The 15,496-nt window shown below is 40.0% G+C and overlaps 2 protein-coding genes across 2 annotated transcripts in view; both read left to right on the forward strand.

The window, feature by feature from the left end:
- Window positions 1–6,062: 6,062 nt before the first annotated feature.
- LOC124519011 (translation initiation factor IF-2-like) lies at window positions 6,063–6,728 on the forward strand. The gene has a single exon (XM_047088935.1). It carries the CDS (start codon window positions 6,063–6,065, stop codon window positions 6,726–6,728), a length of 666 nt encoding a protein of 221 aa, XP_046944891.1.
- Window positions 6,729–13,332: 6,604 nt separating this feature from the next.
- CUNH8orf88 (chromosome unknown C8orf88 homolog) overlaps window positions 13,333–15,496 on the forward strand; it is a 29,243-nt gene continuing 27,079 nt past the window's right edge. The window contains exons 1-2 of the mRNA XM_047088872.1: window positions 13,333–13,405; window positions 15,411–15,484. Of these exons, the coding sequence (XP_046944828.1) occupies window positions 13,333–13,405; window positions 15,411–15,484 (147 nt within the window). The remainder of the gene's footprint in view (window positions 13,406–15,410; window positions 15,485–15,496) is intronic.

The following is a 15,496-nucleotide window of genomic DNA, read 5'->3' on the forward strand; positions in this document are numbered from 1 at the left end:
TACGGTTTGTAATTTGCAGGTGAGAATATTTGATCTACCACAGAAGTAGCCTTTTGAGTTTTGACTGTGTAACTAAATGCATCTAAGGTAACTTGCTAAATCTGGGAAGTGGTCACTCACATTTCTCTCCACAAATTAAAAAAAAATTGTTTTTTAACGTTTATTTATTTTTGAGACAGAGAGACAGAGCATGAGCGGGGGAGGGTCAGAGAGAGGGAGACACAGAATCTGAAACAGGCTCCGGGCTCTGAGCTGTCAGCACAGAGCCCGACGCGGAGCTCGAACCCACAGACCGCGAGATCATGACCTGAGCCAAAGTCGGCCGCTTAACCGACTGAGCCACCCAGGCGCCCCTCATTTTTTTAAATGTTCACATTTGAAATTAGGTATGGCTTTATTGTTAAGATTTTTATTTATTTTTTTAGACGTTTTATTTATTTTTGAGATAGGGAGAGACAGAGCATGGACGGGGGAGGGTCAGAGAGAGGGAGACACAGAATCCGAAACGGGCTCCAGGCTCTGAGCTGTCAGCACAGAGCCCGACGCGGGGCTCGAACCCACGGACCGCGAGATCATGACCCAAGCCGAAGTCGGCCGCTTAACCGACTGAGCCACCCAGGCGCCCCTGCACAAAATTTTTAAATACCTACCCTGAGTGGCTTCTGCATATGTGTCAGTGCTAGTGGTTGGCTACAGAGCTTCTGAAAGTTCCCAATGTTCAAATCAATTCTTCTGAAAAACCTTGATGCAGAGCCTGACATTTCTACATCAGCTATACCTTCGGCTTAAGATATTGGACATTTAAATAAGGAAAAAAATGTGTTACATTTTTATTGGTTTTTAAGCTTTTAGGAAGAGTAAGCTTGGGATACGTGTAGAGAATTCCTTAGCTCATACAATGCTTTACTTTTTTCCTGGCTTTTTCCTGAACACCTGCCTTACTCCTTCCTTTAAAAGATCCTCTCTACCTACCATCTGCCATCTGTAAATCTCCTTTCACTCTCCCATAATCAATGTAGACTTCGGTACCTGGTTTTCATTCTTACCATATGCCCTTGATTTAAGCGTCAACGTGAATGGTAATGCTCTGGTCTGGACTCAGTTCCGATTCCCGCAAGCCTAATGACCTTTACCTCTGCTCCACTTCTGCTATTCACCTCTAGCTGTACAGTGTGCTCATACTTAGAACCACTCCATCTCTAAAGTCTCACACTCAGATGTCCACTCTCTGGACACATACCTCTTCTATTGTTACAAATTTCTCACTCTCTTGGTACCACTATGCATGAATACCACTTTCAACACTTCCAGTTTCTTAATTATCCTTCCACTCCATCGTCTTCTCTATATTTACCAATGAATCCCACAACCACACAGATTAATACCACTACAGATTTTTAGTTTTCACCTTCAGCTACTCCTCAGCCTTGTGTACCTGTCTCCGGCTCTCTGTGTAAATTTCCCACAGATACTATTTGCAAACTTCAAAGTCCTATAGCCCCTTATCATACTTTCCACAGGAGACCCCCTTCCTCTCATAGCAGATGATTTATCATAACTGTTCTTTCCTTTGTCCCCGCCCTCCACCTACCCTCTAGATCCATCCCATTCCCTCTTTCCTCTTCAGGGAACTCACAATATCTTGTCATTATTTCTATCCATCTAGCTGCCCACATCAATAACTGGCCTCAGCATTTTTACTTCTCATTCTCCTACCCTTTACAGTCCATCTGGTTTCCTTTGTTCTCTCAAATACATGCACTTCTCTTCCTTCATGCCCCTACCTACCTTACTTGTGGCTCTCATCAGCAGGGCCTGGGGGACCGTAAACGTCTATGCATTGATCTCTCTGCTGCCGTTCTTGGTTTGCCTGCTACCTGTCCCTCTCCTTGACCCGTTTTAAACAGTTAGTTGGGTGATTCTTTTCCGAACACACATACAATCTTATCATCTCTAAAGTCCTTCATGTCTGAGTCCTTCAATGTCTCCCTGTACCCTTTAGGAGACAAAAGACCATACTTCTGTAGCCTAATACTGAACCACTGACTCAAGCAGCGCCTCATATTTTGTGTTTCTGCAGTACTGAATTACTAGTGTTTTTTGTATTCACTGTTGTTCCATTTCTGTATGCCTTTGGACATGTCCTTCTGGCGGCACGGCATATCCCTTAAGTTGGTAAACTCCTTTTAATCCTTGGAAATCCTGCTCAGGCATTACCGCCTCTAGGAACTCTTCCATGGTCCCTCTTCCTCCTGTCATCCCCAGATAGAATTATTTCCTTGTACAACTTCTGTGCTAAGTATACACTTCTAACTACTGCATATACCACCCTCTCTATTTTACTTATTAGTTTACAGGTACCCTTAAGACTATCTTTCTCATCTTGCCGATTGTTCCTCGGTCGTACTGAGTCCTATCTCACTTTGTCTTCGTATCCTCAGCGACTGGCATCTAACAGCCATAGGTCTTCAAAACGTTTTTGGTGGTGGTATTGTTTCCCTGAGCTGAGATGAATAGAACCAAGTCTCTGTGGTTTTTCATGTATTGCTGTCATGATGATGTGTGTGTGCGTCTGTGTGTATATGTATCCGTACAATGCTTTGTAAATGTGGAAGAAGTGAATGAGAGGCAGACTACTGGCAGGAGGCTAGTAAGGAGATCATTTCGTAAGCACTCCATGATTGCTGCCCTATTCAGCTTTTCCCAACTCTCTAGGCTAATAAGTAGTACTACGCGGGCACACACGTACACACTGGGAGTGCCTTTATCTTCACCATTAGCTTATTGAATTAGAATTGCGTTTGTGAATCTGCGACCTCGCCAGACGGTACATTTCGTGAAAGCAGGTAACCGGTTTGTGTGTGTGTTATTGGTGCTCATATAGGGTTTTATTCACTAAAAGGAAGGTACTGTGAATAAGATATGAAATGTAATGGCAACAAAAACCTCTACTTACAATTAATAAAAGGCATTTAATTGTGAGCTATTATCTTTCTAATTGGGATTCCTATTTCCACTCTTGTTTTCCCTCAATCCGCTCTCCAAACCTTTTTTTTTTTTAAACCAAAGTGAATGTTTACTTAGAATGAGAGAAGCAATGCAATGACAACCAGTTACAAATTTTAAAAAGCTGACTGGCAAATGCCAGGCATTAAAAAAATCCTTAAAAATATTTAACTGCCTGAACCACCCCTCTACTTAACCTATATTTTTAACTTCGAAGTATTTTTTTAAAGTTGATTTATTTTGAGAGAGACAGAGACAGAGAGAGAGAGAAAGCAGTAGAGGGGTAAAGAGAGAAGGAGAGAGAGAATGTTAAGCAGGCCCGACTCCAGGCTCAATCCCAAGAACCGTGAGATCATGACCTGAGCTGAAATCAAGATCTGGACGCTCAATGGACTGAACCACCCAGGCGCCTAACTTTTATGTCTTTTGACTGACTCTTCCTTTGAAAATTTTGTAACACATTTTCTTTGTGAAAAGTAAATAGTTTGGTAATATCTTCAGCATAGTTGATCAAAATTTATTTTTTATTATTGAAAATTTAGAGAAGTTGATTTCAATCATAACTTATTTAGTAATAATATGTCAGGTTTTAGTAGTGCTAATTTTGGGGAAACCTGTGGAGTTCCTTATGTGAGCTTAGTGATTACAGAACATTTCAAGTTTTTCTTGATCAGTGTGATTAACCTTAAATATTCTTGAAATTACTAACCTGTTGCCAAGCTGTTGTCATAGAAGGGCATTATCAATTCTAGATTATCCTTGTAGATGCTAGTATCTCTACTCAAATCAACAAGAAATTTTTTCAAGTTTAAAGTTTCAGTGTATTTATAGGATTCATTCTCCTTCAATTACCAAAAAATTTGGAGTCTATTACTTCTATTTAAAATGTGTCTCAGGGCACCTGGGTGGCTCAGTGCCTCAGCCCAGATCAGGATCCCAGCGTCATGGGATGGAGCCCTGCATCGTGCTCCACACTTAATGTGGAGCCTGCTTCGGATTCCTCTCTCCCTTTGCCCTCTCCCCCCGCTCTCACACTGTCTCGCTGTCGTGCTATTTTTGGTTTGATCAAAAAATTTTTTTTCTTCTGGTTCACTTTTTTGTCACAATAATTTCTATTGATTTCATATAGTAATATATACAAACTAATTTTATTGTGTGATATATATAAATGTATATGTTATATTGTTAAATATATTCTTGAAGAAAACTTCTGTTTTGACTACAGATGAGAACTGAATCCTACACTTATAATTTTCTACATCTGGGGGTTGGAAAGATTTGCCTCCATTGTCCACAGACTACTGGTGCTCCGTGCCTCTGACCCTGCACTTTTTAGGTTCTGATGCCAGGTAAGTTGTCTCAGTAGGGGTAGGAGTATTCCTGGAAGCTATTTCTACATCCAAATAGCAATAACTTGGGGGGCGCCTGGGTGGCTCAGTCAGTTGAGCGTCAGACTTCGCTCAGGTCATGCCACGATCTCACGGTTTGTGGGTTTGAGCCACAAATCGGGCTCACTGCTGTCAGCCTGTCAGTGTGGAACCTGCTTTGGATCTTCTGTCCCCCTTTCTCTGCCCCTCTCCTGCTAGAACTCTGTCTCTGTCTCTAAAACATTTAAATAGCAAAATCTTAACGTTGCATGAAAGTGCTTCTGAAACCACACCTTTTTAAAAATGGTAAATCCTATCACATTAGTGCCCCACAGGAACCCTTCAATGTTTCCCATTGCTCTTATAATAAAATTAAACCTCCCTACTGGAACCTACAAAACCTTGTATGCTTTTGGCTTTTCCCATCTCTCCAAACTCATCTTCAAGATTCTCTTCTTGCTTTTTCTCTTGTCCAGCCATACTGATTTCAAAGCAGTTTCTGAATTTTGCCAAATTTTGTTTTTCTTGCCCAGGGCACTAATATCTAAATTCTGCTAACCTAGACACTTTTTTTCCTAGTCTTCTTCATCAGCTTTAACGTGTACCCAGATGATCCCTTTTCAGAGAGGCATTCCTTCTTACCCTATTCTAGACAAGCTTTCTTTTGCCTTTACACAACCTCCTTTGGATGTTACTTGTCTTTTGAGTTCTCTAAATACTTCTTCCAGAATGCATGAATTTTCTCAATCAACCTCCCTTTCTTAATATTCCATTATTGCCCATTAAATGCCTATGACATATGTCTGTGTATGTATATAGGCATATGTATGTATGGCTATATATTTTCTGTATTTCTAAAATAGCTGTTTGGTTACCTCAACTTAAATATCCCATTATAATATATTTATGAGTCCCACTCTGAATTGATCATTTCCCTCCCCAAATCTGTTCAGCCTCTCGCATTCCCTACCTTATGTTACCACCACCTATTCACTTGTTTGCCCAAGTCAGAAACTCACGAGTTACCTAGATTCCGTTATTCACCCTTCCATCCAGTCTGTCACTAAACGTTGATTTCACTTCAGCAACATCTCTCAGATCTTCGCTACTTCTAGGACATAATTTCTTACTGGAATCATTGCAAATGCCTCCCAGGAAGCCTCTTCGTGGGCCTATTTAACACTGCTGTATCCCCCTGCCCTCAAAATTTGCCCTCCCATAACGGCTGTCAGAATGATCTCGCAAAGACTCAAAAGGACAAACTAAGGAAGAGTTAAGACCTAATTCATGTCCTCTTCTGTTTCATTTCCCCACTATCCGTTCCCCAATCCCAGCTACCCCACACTGGACACTTTGCCTTGGGCACTTCCTCCCCTCCTTTCCTGCCTTCTTTCCTCGGGCCAAATGCAACACACCAGGGGCCCAGCTCTGAAAACCGCTCCGACGCCCTAGCCCCGAGTCAGGTACTGCGCTCCCAGCCTAAATCTGCTCCTCCGGCACAGTACTTAGCACGCCCCCCCCCCCCCCAAGTGCCAGCTAGCGCAGGCGCCCGCCGGGTTGTGAGCCCGGGGACGACCAAACTACCCCGTTCCCCCGGGCAGCCGCCCCACGCCTCGTGTCTCCTGCCAGCACCCAGAGGGGCGAATGAAATGAAAGAATAAAGGTGAAGACTGAAAACAAAAGATTCAGATGGAGGTGCTTCAACCATTCTTGGTCTTTGGGGACGGCAGTCTGAGTGAGATTAAGGTAACCGTTGCTGGCAGCTCGAATCCTAGCAGGACTCGGCGGGGAGAGCGGCCCGCGCCGTCGGGGCCGGCCGGCAGCTCTGACGCGGGAGGCGTCGCTCACAGAGGCGGCCTCGCTCACAGTCGCTGCCTGGAGCCCGACGCCCGCCCGGCGCAGGCGGCTCGCCTCGCGTCTCCCCGTCTCCGGCGAGCAGGGCCGCCGACTAGGGTCCCGGAGGCTGTGCATGCGGGCGCGCCCCGTCCAGGGCGAGCCTGCCAGCACCTCGGAGAGGCCACCCCCGGCCTCCTCCGCACTGCGCGCGGGCAGCCAGAAGCCCCGCTCGCCCAGCACGCCCGGGGAGGCGCGCGCGCTGCCGGCTTAACTGTTCCGGCCCCGCGCGGCGGAGCTCCGGACCCGGCACCGCAGGCCCCGCCCCCGCCCCCGCCCCCTGTCCGCCTCGTGCCCCTCGGAGCCGCAGTCGGCCCCGCCTCCGCTGCAGCCGCCCCCGGCCTCGAGCGGACGCGCGGCGGGAGCCGTTCCCCGACGGGCAGCGGGGCGCTGGGCCGCCGCGTTTGGGTTGAGCGCGGCGACGCTGCTGCCCCGAAATCCTCCCCGATCTTGAGGCGGTAGGTGGCTGGGGAGGATGAACCGATCTGGGGGGTGGGGGGCAGAAGTCGGGCCCGGGGTGTGAGGAGGCGGTGGGCGCCCTCTCCGAGCTCGGACCCCGGGAGAGTTGTGAGGGAGGGGGTGTCCGGGATCGGGGGGGACAAATCCGGCAAGGCCCCCCAGGGCCTCCTAGGTGGGTGGTAGAGTGCTAAGGGGGCGAGCCCGTCGGGAGGAAAGGGTGGTGACTGTTGTGGGAACACCTGGCGAAGGGCGAGGGGCCAGGGGCCCAGGGAGAGTTACGCTGGTGAGGGCATAATTAAAAGAAAAAAACAAAAACGCCAGAAAAAAGTAAGTACATAGCGCCCTCTGTCCCAGGACCTGGTCCTTGGTGGTGCGATGGTTTGAAGACTTTGTCCCCCATACCCTGGCACCATCACTACTAATTTGAGGCAAATTTCAACAGTAAATCAATTAATTAATTAGATTAAATTACAGACAATAAAAAAGAAAGCCCAATAGGAAAAAGAGAGCCAAGAAACATATATACGGTTAATTCGCAGAATCAAATGGTTCGTGAAAGTAACTGAAGGTATTTCGCAGAAGTTGTAAGTAAAGATACGCCATTAAAAAAACCTGAGATATAATTGACATCTAACGGTTTCAGGTTTACGACATAATGATTCAGTATTTGTATCAAGAGGTTTTAATTACTGATATTTTAGGCAAAGTTAAAGAAAAGGACAGTTACATCAGTTATGACCACAAGCGCACGTTATCTGGACAGTTTTTATCCTACCTAAGTGTTAAATTTTGTTTGTATTGCAAGGTACATCACAGACCAAAAAGGTTTTTTTTGGTAAGTTGTAAAGAGAAGGTATGAAATGGAAAGTATTTTATGGAACGCTCTCTCCTCTTACAACTTTTTGATAGTTTAAATTTCTCTCATTTGGCAGCCTGATTTGTGGAATATAAAATATCTTTTATCACCTAAGTCGTAATCGGTTTATGTCTTAACTCCCCTGTATGTCCTTTATATTATTCTCATCTATCAGTTTATCAGTCTGTGCTGTTTACTTGCAAAGAGCATTTGGTTTCAAGGAATCCTAACTTAGCATAATAGTATTTTGAAGTTGAAAATTGAGATTAAATCCTGTCTGATGAAGGCATGGTGTTTCCACTTCTCAGATTATTTAATTTTATATGATTGTATTTCTTTTTGTTTTAATTCCAGTGTAGTTAACAAAGTGTTATGTTAGTTTCAGGTGTATAACATAGTGATTCAGCAATTCCATGTATTACTCATTAAGATAAGTGACTCTTAATCCCATTCACCTATTTCCCTCATGCCCCTGCTTCACCTTCCCTCTGGGAACCATTTGTTCTCTATTTTTAAGGGTGTAGGGTTTTTGTGTTTGTTTTTTTTTAATCTCTTTTTTTTCTTTGTTCATTTATTTTGTTTCTTAAATTCCACAAGAGTGAAATTTCGTATTTTGTGTTTTTCTGACTGGCATATTTCGCTTAGCATTATACTCTAGATCCATCCATGTTGTTGCAAGTGGGGGGGATTTCAGTCTTTTTTATGGCTGAATAATATTCCATTGTGTGTATATGTGTATATATAAGCGTGTGTGTGTATATATATATATGTCACATACTCTTTATCCATTCATCTGTATGATCTTATTAATTGCAGCAGAATCATCAGCATTTTCTAAAGAAATAGAGAATTTAGATTGGAAATTATTAGTATCCAGCTTCTAAATACAGTACATAGTATTTTTCTTAAGTTGTGACCCGTGGTAAGTTTGGCACTGTTATACCATGTCTACAGAATAAGGAAAGCATAGTAATCATTGTAATTTATTTAGTATTCTAAGAAAAATTATAAATTGAGGAAATGGAAATTATTTATATATGCTAGTTTATTCAGCAAGTCTATTTATGTATAAATGTTCTAATTCATTAAAAAAAACCCATATACGCAGTGTCCATATGGAATAGTAGAGAGTCCTATGTCTTTGTTTTACTTACCAAACATGCAAGTTTAGAGACAAGGGCATGAACTTTATAGTTAAATCCTCATTTTTGCCATATATATATACTAGGTGATCTTGAGAATCTCTCTTCTTTTTCTGAGCATCAGGTTTTACATCTGTAAGATGACTAATAGTGATTCTCTACAGTATTTAATGTGTGGCTCAAAATGAAATAACATATGTAAAGCATTTAGCATGTAATAGGACCTCAAAAATGGAGTTTTAATAAGAAATGAATGGCATACGTTGCATAGTAAGATTATGTCCCAGTTGGTCTGGGACATTGGTGGGTCCTTAGGATTTATATTTAGTTTGAATTTTTTTTTTTTTTGAACAGAAAAGGAACCTAAGATATACTTTAGTATTGCTAGATGTAGAATAGCAACTGAAGCTTTCTGACATGGCAGTTGGCTTTTTGAGATGATTTGTTGACTATGTGTAAACTTGAAAAAAAAAAACTATTCAGTAGCTAGTTCTCAGCGTGTATTAATAGAATGAAATTTTTGAGACGGTGGATCAAAATGCTTTTTTAAAAAATATACCACAAAGCTATATATTCATAGTTTAAAAGACAACTCTATGATTGGCCAACTACTTGTTATCCAGTGTTTTAAGTACGATTTTGTTTGCTTCTGCAAGTGTTGGCCTTTGTAACAGTTGATACCATAAAGGCCTGCCCTAGGTAGTATTAGTAGCTTCAAAGGAAACTTTTGGAGCTCTATATTGGGTGAGTGAAGCAGGCATTAGTTTAAGATTGAAGTTATTTTGTATAATATTTTTGTAGTTAAATCTTTATGATTTTTGACCTAAACTGAGAGTTAGGCTTTGGTTTGTGGAGTCCTGTCCTTCATAGATTTCAATCCTGTGATTCAGTTTTTCAATAATAATTACTGTAATAATTAATGTAAATACTTGCCTTTTCCATTAATAACACTGTTTAAGACATGATGCTGTTGTATACTGTGAATTCCAAGCTTATTCCCTATAATGTCAGTGTCTCTATATAGAAACAGTTTACTTAAAAAAATTAAATACTATATGACATCATCTTTTCTCATTTCCTTAACTGATAGGAATTTATGTATCTGGAGCCTTTGCTATATTTTTCCTACTATAAATTGAAAGGGTGGGTGATACTAAAAGATCTTTTATTTTTTGTTTATATACTTGTGTTGCAAAATCATATAATAGTTCTGTAACTCCCCAACTCTTGAAAATCCCTAGTTTGAATACCGTGGATTTGCATTGCTCAGCAACTGGAAAAAACTTTACAACCTATCAACTCAATTTCAGCTGAGCAGTGAAAAACAAGAAAGTGTGTGCCAAAGTACTCTATTGTATTCTGATTCATTAGTTTCATATGGGAAACAGGATGGAAAGTTACTACATGCTAGTATTAGGGTCCTAATTAAAATGTCTAGGATAAACATTAAATAACACAACATTAGATTGCTTTTTGGTCCTTATTTAAGATTTTCTTTCCACATAGAAAATGTTCAATAAATATTTGTCTGAAATATTTTTTTGCTACATATGCTTATAAGATTTTTCTTGTTTCTTATTATATCAAAGTTGTATTGCCAAAAAGTACGGACGGCATGAGTTTTGTTTAGAAGGTTGCTAATAGCCATGTTGAAATACCAGTTAAGAGACACATCGCAAAAGCTCCATAGGTATTAATGAGGAATACTAGCTGGCTCTCCAAACTTCAGGAAAAAAGTAACTGTTTTTGCACTTAGTTATCAGTGCTAACTTTGAGAAGTTGTTTATAAATTTATGATTTTAACATTTGAGTAATGTCTAGAGCCATTTTTTTTTACTTATTGTTTAATTGAAATCCAACTTAGTTAACATACAGTGTAATAATGATTTCAGGAATAGAATTTAGTGATTCATCACTTACATATGACACCCAGTGTTCATCCCAACAAGTGCCTCCTTAATGCCCATCCCCCATTCAGCCCATCCCCCCACCGAACACCTCTCCAGCAACCCTCAGCTTTTAATCTGTATTTAAGAATCTCTTATGGTTTGTCTCCCTGTTTTTTGCTTCCCTTCCCCTTTGTTCATCAGTTTTGTTTCTTAAATTCCACATATAAGTGAAATCATATATTTGTCTTTCTCTGATTGACTTTCTTTGCTTAGCATAAAATGTCCCGAGGCATTTATAAATAGGTAAAAGTATGTTTTTGGAGCTCACAGGGAGTTATTAACCCTATTATATACTTAGGGAAACAGTCATTTAGGTAATGATCTGCTTAAAATCATATGGTTACATTTGTCTTTGGATAAGCAGATATAAAGTCAGGTGGAATTTTATTTTTAGTTTTGTCTTAATAGGCATCATAATTTGAAAAGCTATATTCTATTCAGGCATCAGAAAGTTTTAGTTATATTTAGAAGGTATTTAAATTTATAGATTTATTTAGTAAAACCAATTATGTTGCAGGTACTATGATACGAAGATAAGTAAGATACAGTTTTTTCGGTGTCAGCTAACTCGGTCTAATCAAACACATGAAATAGATTTACTGTGGTACATTTTAGAATAGTTAATAAAATACAGTAGGGGTCAGTGGAAGAGGAAAAATAAATTATTGTTATTTTACTGTCAACTATTTGTTAGGAACTAGAAAGCTTCATGTGAACTATTTTATTTAACGTTATTGTTGAGACATGAGAATATTTTCCAAGCAAGTAACTTGACCTTGGTCTTGAAAAACGAAAGCACTTTGGGAGAAGAACAGCAGGGAGAGTGAAGGAACTCCAGAATGTATAAGTATAGGGTAAAACCAAATAACATTTGTGAATTCAACAATCTATTAAACACCCACAGTGTTCTAGACACTGTACTAGACACTGGTGATAGACCTGTGTGATAGAACTGTAATTTAACGGTCAGGTAAAAGGTAATTGCGACTAGTGCAGTAAATACCACATTGGAAGAGGGTAGATACAGGGGTGTTTTGTGAGCACATAAGGGTACGAACCTGTTCAGTTCTGCCTGGGTATGGGGTGGAAAATGGTTGGGGAGATTCTTGATTCTTTTTGGCCAGAAGCGTGAACATGGCATGCTATCACTTCCTAGACTCAGGATCTTGGGCAAGATACCTAATTTCTCTAAGCTTTATCTGTAAAATTAGTATTATTAAAAAATAATGAGGCTAACATTTATTGAGCTCTTACTGTGTGCCAGACATTGTGCTAATACTTTATACATATAATTTAGTTTTCACATCAAACCTAGGAGGTAGAGGCTGTTGTATTCCGTAGTTATATAACTAGGTGCTGGAGCCATAATATTAACAACCGGTAGGCTCACCTGAGACCTGAGATTTCACTCTTCATTGTGCCTAATTGATAGAGTTGTTCTGAATCTTAAATAACGTAACTTAGGTAAATAGTTTACTCTGCATGACACATGGATGTTGGCCTCTGTTTCTATTATGAATAATCCAGGAGGTGATGAGGAACTGACGTTTTCTAAGCAGGTGTGTGTATGTAAAGGGATCATAGTTTGGAGAGAAAGAGGTTATATTTACCCATTTGTTCAGCACCTACTTTGGATCCAGTCCAGGTACTGTTAGTTGCCAGGGAAAGGGGGTGAATGAAAATATTGTTCCTCAGTTACAGAATCTGCTCCTCACTTTTGCCAAGTATGGAAGACAAACAGCCATTATGTAGAGTACAATGTTCTTAATGCCATGATGTGGGCATAATCTCTGTGTCCCAGGAACATAGGGAGACAAGGGAGTTTTTAAATCCCACTGAGTGATCAGGGAGATGAATTCAGAGTTATTGTGGAACCAAAAGAGTAGTGGCGAGAATGAAGAAAATAGGTTTGAGAAATAGTTTGGAAGTAGAATGGACAGGAATTAAGAGACTAATGGTGTGGAGACTTTTATTTTAGATCTTATTTAGCCAAAGTTGGTCTGAGGGAGTTGGTGAAGACTTTAAGGACTACAGGAGGATGAGCATCTTTGGAGTCAAAGTAATGAATTTGATTTTGGATATGTTGAATTTGAGGTGTCTGTGATAAGATATAAATGGAAATATCTTTAGGAAAATAGAACTGGGATTTAAAAGAGAGGTAGGTGCTATATGTATAAATTAGGGCATGTCTATCACGTAGATAGGTAGTTGAAATCATGAGGAGAGTAGATCAGGTCAACGAAGAGGATCGAAGCCAAATTTGGAAGAATTCCTGAATTTCATTGGAGAAAGGAAGAGGAATAAGCTAAGGAAGTTAGAAGAGGTAGTCAAAGGTATAGGAAACCAAAAGAAAAGCCAGGCAAGTTAAAGGAGTAAAATGTTTTAAAAGAGGGAATGTTCCATCGTGACAGATGCTATAAAGATTGTCACATATTATTTTAAGGGCTTGTGATTTTTTCCACCTTAACTCCTTAACTTATAAGGTGTAGGTATCTTCAAATGAGTATTGTGGTTTTATATATATATATACACACACACACACACACACACACATATGTATATTTGTATATAAAATTTGTTAAAGCATTTTGATTATCTTGTCAAAAAGATCAGATGTCTTTTTCCCTCTTCAAGTATGGAACTTCAAGGTCTTTGTGATAATGGAAACCAAAAAATTGATTGGTAAACCGCTTCAACCAGCAAGACCTGTTCGTCATCTGACTTCTCCCCCTGGTAAGTAATCTCGGGTATACATCTTTAGAGATGAATTGGATAATGGCTAAGTAGTATTTGAAAGGCGAACTCATATATAAAGTGATTGTTTATGGTGGATAGAGAATAATGAAAACTAATGGTCTCCTTTGTTTGAGGAGTTTAAAAGTATTACCAAAGAAAAAGAGTCTTACTAGTCTCCCACTGCATAGGCTACCAGACCAGCAAAGGTAGGAAGAAGAATAGGTCTTGCCTGAGAAAAACTGTATGTATTTATTTTCATGTCTCGTTTTCATGGTTAACTGGCTTCTGCTTAAAATGATATTCTCAACCCAAATTGTGCCCGGTGATTATGGTCACTGTAGAGCAAAGCAATCATGAGGGAGAGAGAATTGGCCTTTAAAAAAAAAATTCCTAACTGCATATAAATGAATGAATGGATGAATTAATTACTGAATACAGGCAAAACAACAGTTACAGGTTAGGGCTATACTTGAGTTGGAACATACAGTATTATTTTTCGGAAAATCTAAACAAAAATTTCTAAAATTAAAAATTTCTCTTTTGCTCACAAAACTAGGATTTGGGGCAAATTCTTAAAATACTTTCCTTAATTGGAATATTAACCTTTTAGTTTTTCATTGTTGAAAGAATGGCTTCTATATTCTAACTTAGGGGTGTGTGTGTGTGTGTGTATACACATACATGTATGCATTTTAAATCAGTTAATTATTAAATTAATTAAATTAAATTAAATATTAATATACAAATCTATTTCTCACCATCCTATCAAAATACTCTTTGGTCCACCCTATTAAAATACTCTTTGGTCCATGTGTTCAACTGAGTAACTTGCTATTTAGAAAAAGGAAAAAAAAAATAGCTCTTTTGTTGGGTGCAGAGATGAAGGAGAAAAGATAGAAATGGCACCAGTTCCTCAATCTTCTGTTTATTCTCCCATCCTTGGTTCTTACAAGGAAGATGGTCTCTACTTTGGTCATGTTTCTTCTGAAGATGGCTGTGTGACTTAAGACAGACAAATGAAATTAAGGAATCTTCTGGACCATAGCTTTGGCAGTGTTGATGCCATGCCCTCTCTCTCTCTCTTTCTTTTAAATGTTTATTTATTTATTTTTGAAAGAGAGCATGAGCACGGGAGGGGCAGAGAGAGAGGGAGACAGAATCCCAAGTAGGCTGCATGCTGTCAGCACAGAGCCTGGCACCGGGCTTGGTCTCATGAACCATGAGATCATGACCTGAGCCGAAATCGAGAGTTGGACGCTTAACCCACTCAGCCACCCAGGTGCCCTGAGGCATCTCCTTCTGGTGTGCTGAAGAAGCAGTTGTTTAGGATCAAGTCTCAGATTTTCTTGTAAAGGGAAGGGTATAAAGCCATTGGCAGCAGCTCCTTCTGTGACCAGCCTTTTCACAGCACCTCTCACTCCCTCGTCTGTACAGATGCAGTTTTTTGTTCATCCTTTCCCTCCAAGGCCCTTGTAGGGGCAAAAGGTAGTGGGCTCATCTCTCATTTAATTATATCCTCTTAAGATCCAGAAAGGAGTGGGTTTATTGGGTGGGAAAGCTTAATAAATCAGAAATTAATTTTGGCCTTTTTCAATATACTTCTTCTGTACTCCTTAACTAGCTCACATCCCCCCAAAATTGTTTTTAAGATCCAGATAGAATTACTTCCTTTTGCGAAGCTTTCTTCTATATCACAAAGCCCTAGTATCTTCTCTGTACCTCTCAGATAACTTGTTTTTATCATAGTAATTGTTTATGAGCTTGTTTCTCAAAACAGACCATGAGCTCTTTTATCTCTGAACTCTTTTCACACTTACATACCCATTCCCTAACATAGTGGGTGACATTTCACAGTGTTTTATAGTGTTGAATGAATGTTTGTTGAGTAGAGGAACCATCAGAAAATATTTCAAAACAGTGCCTAGAATATTTTGGGTACTTAAGGTTTTTAGGTTGTGGTAATGGGTATTTAATGTAGTTTTCTTTTTTTCTGTCCTAATAGGAGCAGTATTCCCTTTCAACTTTCAAAACGAATATCCGTGCAAAACTCAGTGCTTACAAAGCGGAGTTAGCAGAGTAAGTCCTAGA

The sequence above is a fragment of the Lynx rufus genome, unplaced genomic scaffold (assembly GCF_022079265.1).
Source record: "Lynx rufus isolate CCGP_SWC_20201006 ecotype Redwood Valley unplaced genomic scaffold, mLynRuf1.p SCAF_26, whole genome shotgun sequence".
NCBI lineage: Eukaryota > Metazoa > Chordata > Mammalia > Carnivora > Felidae > Lynx > Lynx rufus.

Bases quoted from the DNA above. Each gene is read 5' to 3' on its own strand.
- LOC124519011 (XM_047088935.1), top strand. From the start codon at position 6,063: ATGGAGGTGCTTCAACCATTCTTGGTCTTTGGGGACGGCAGTCTGAGT.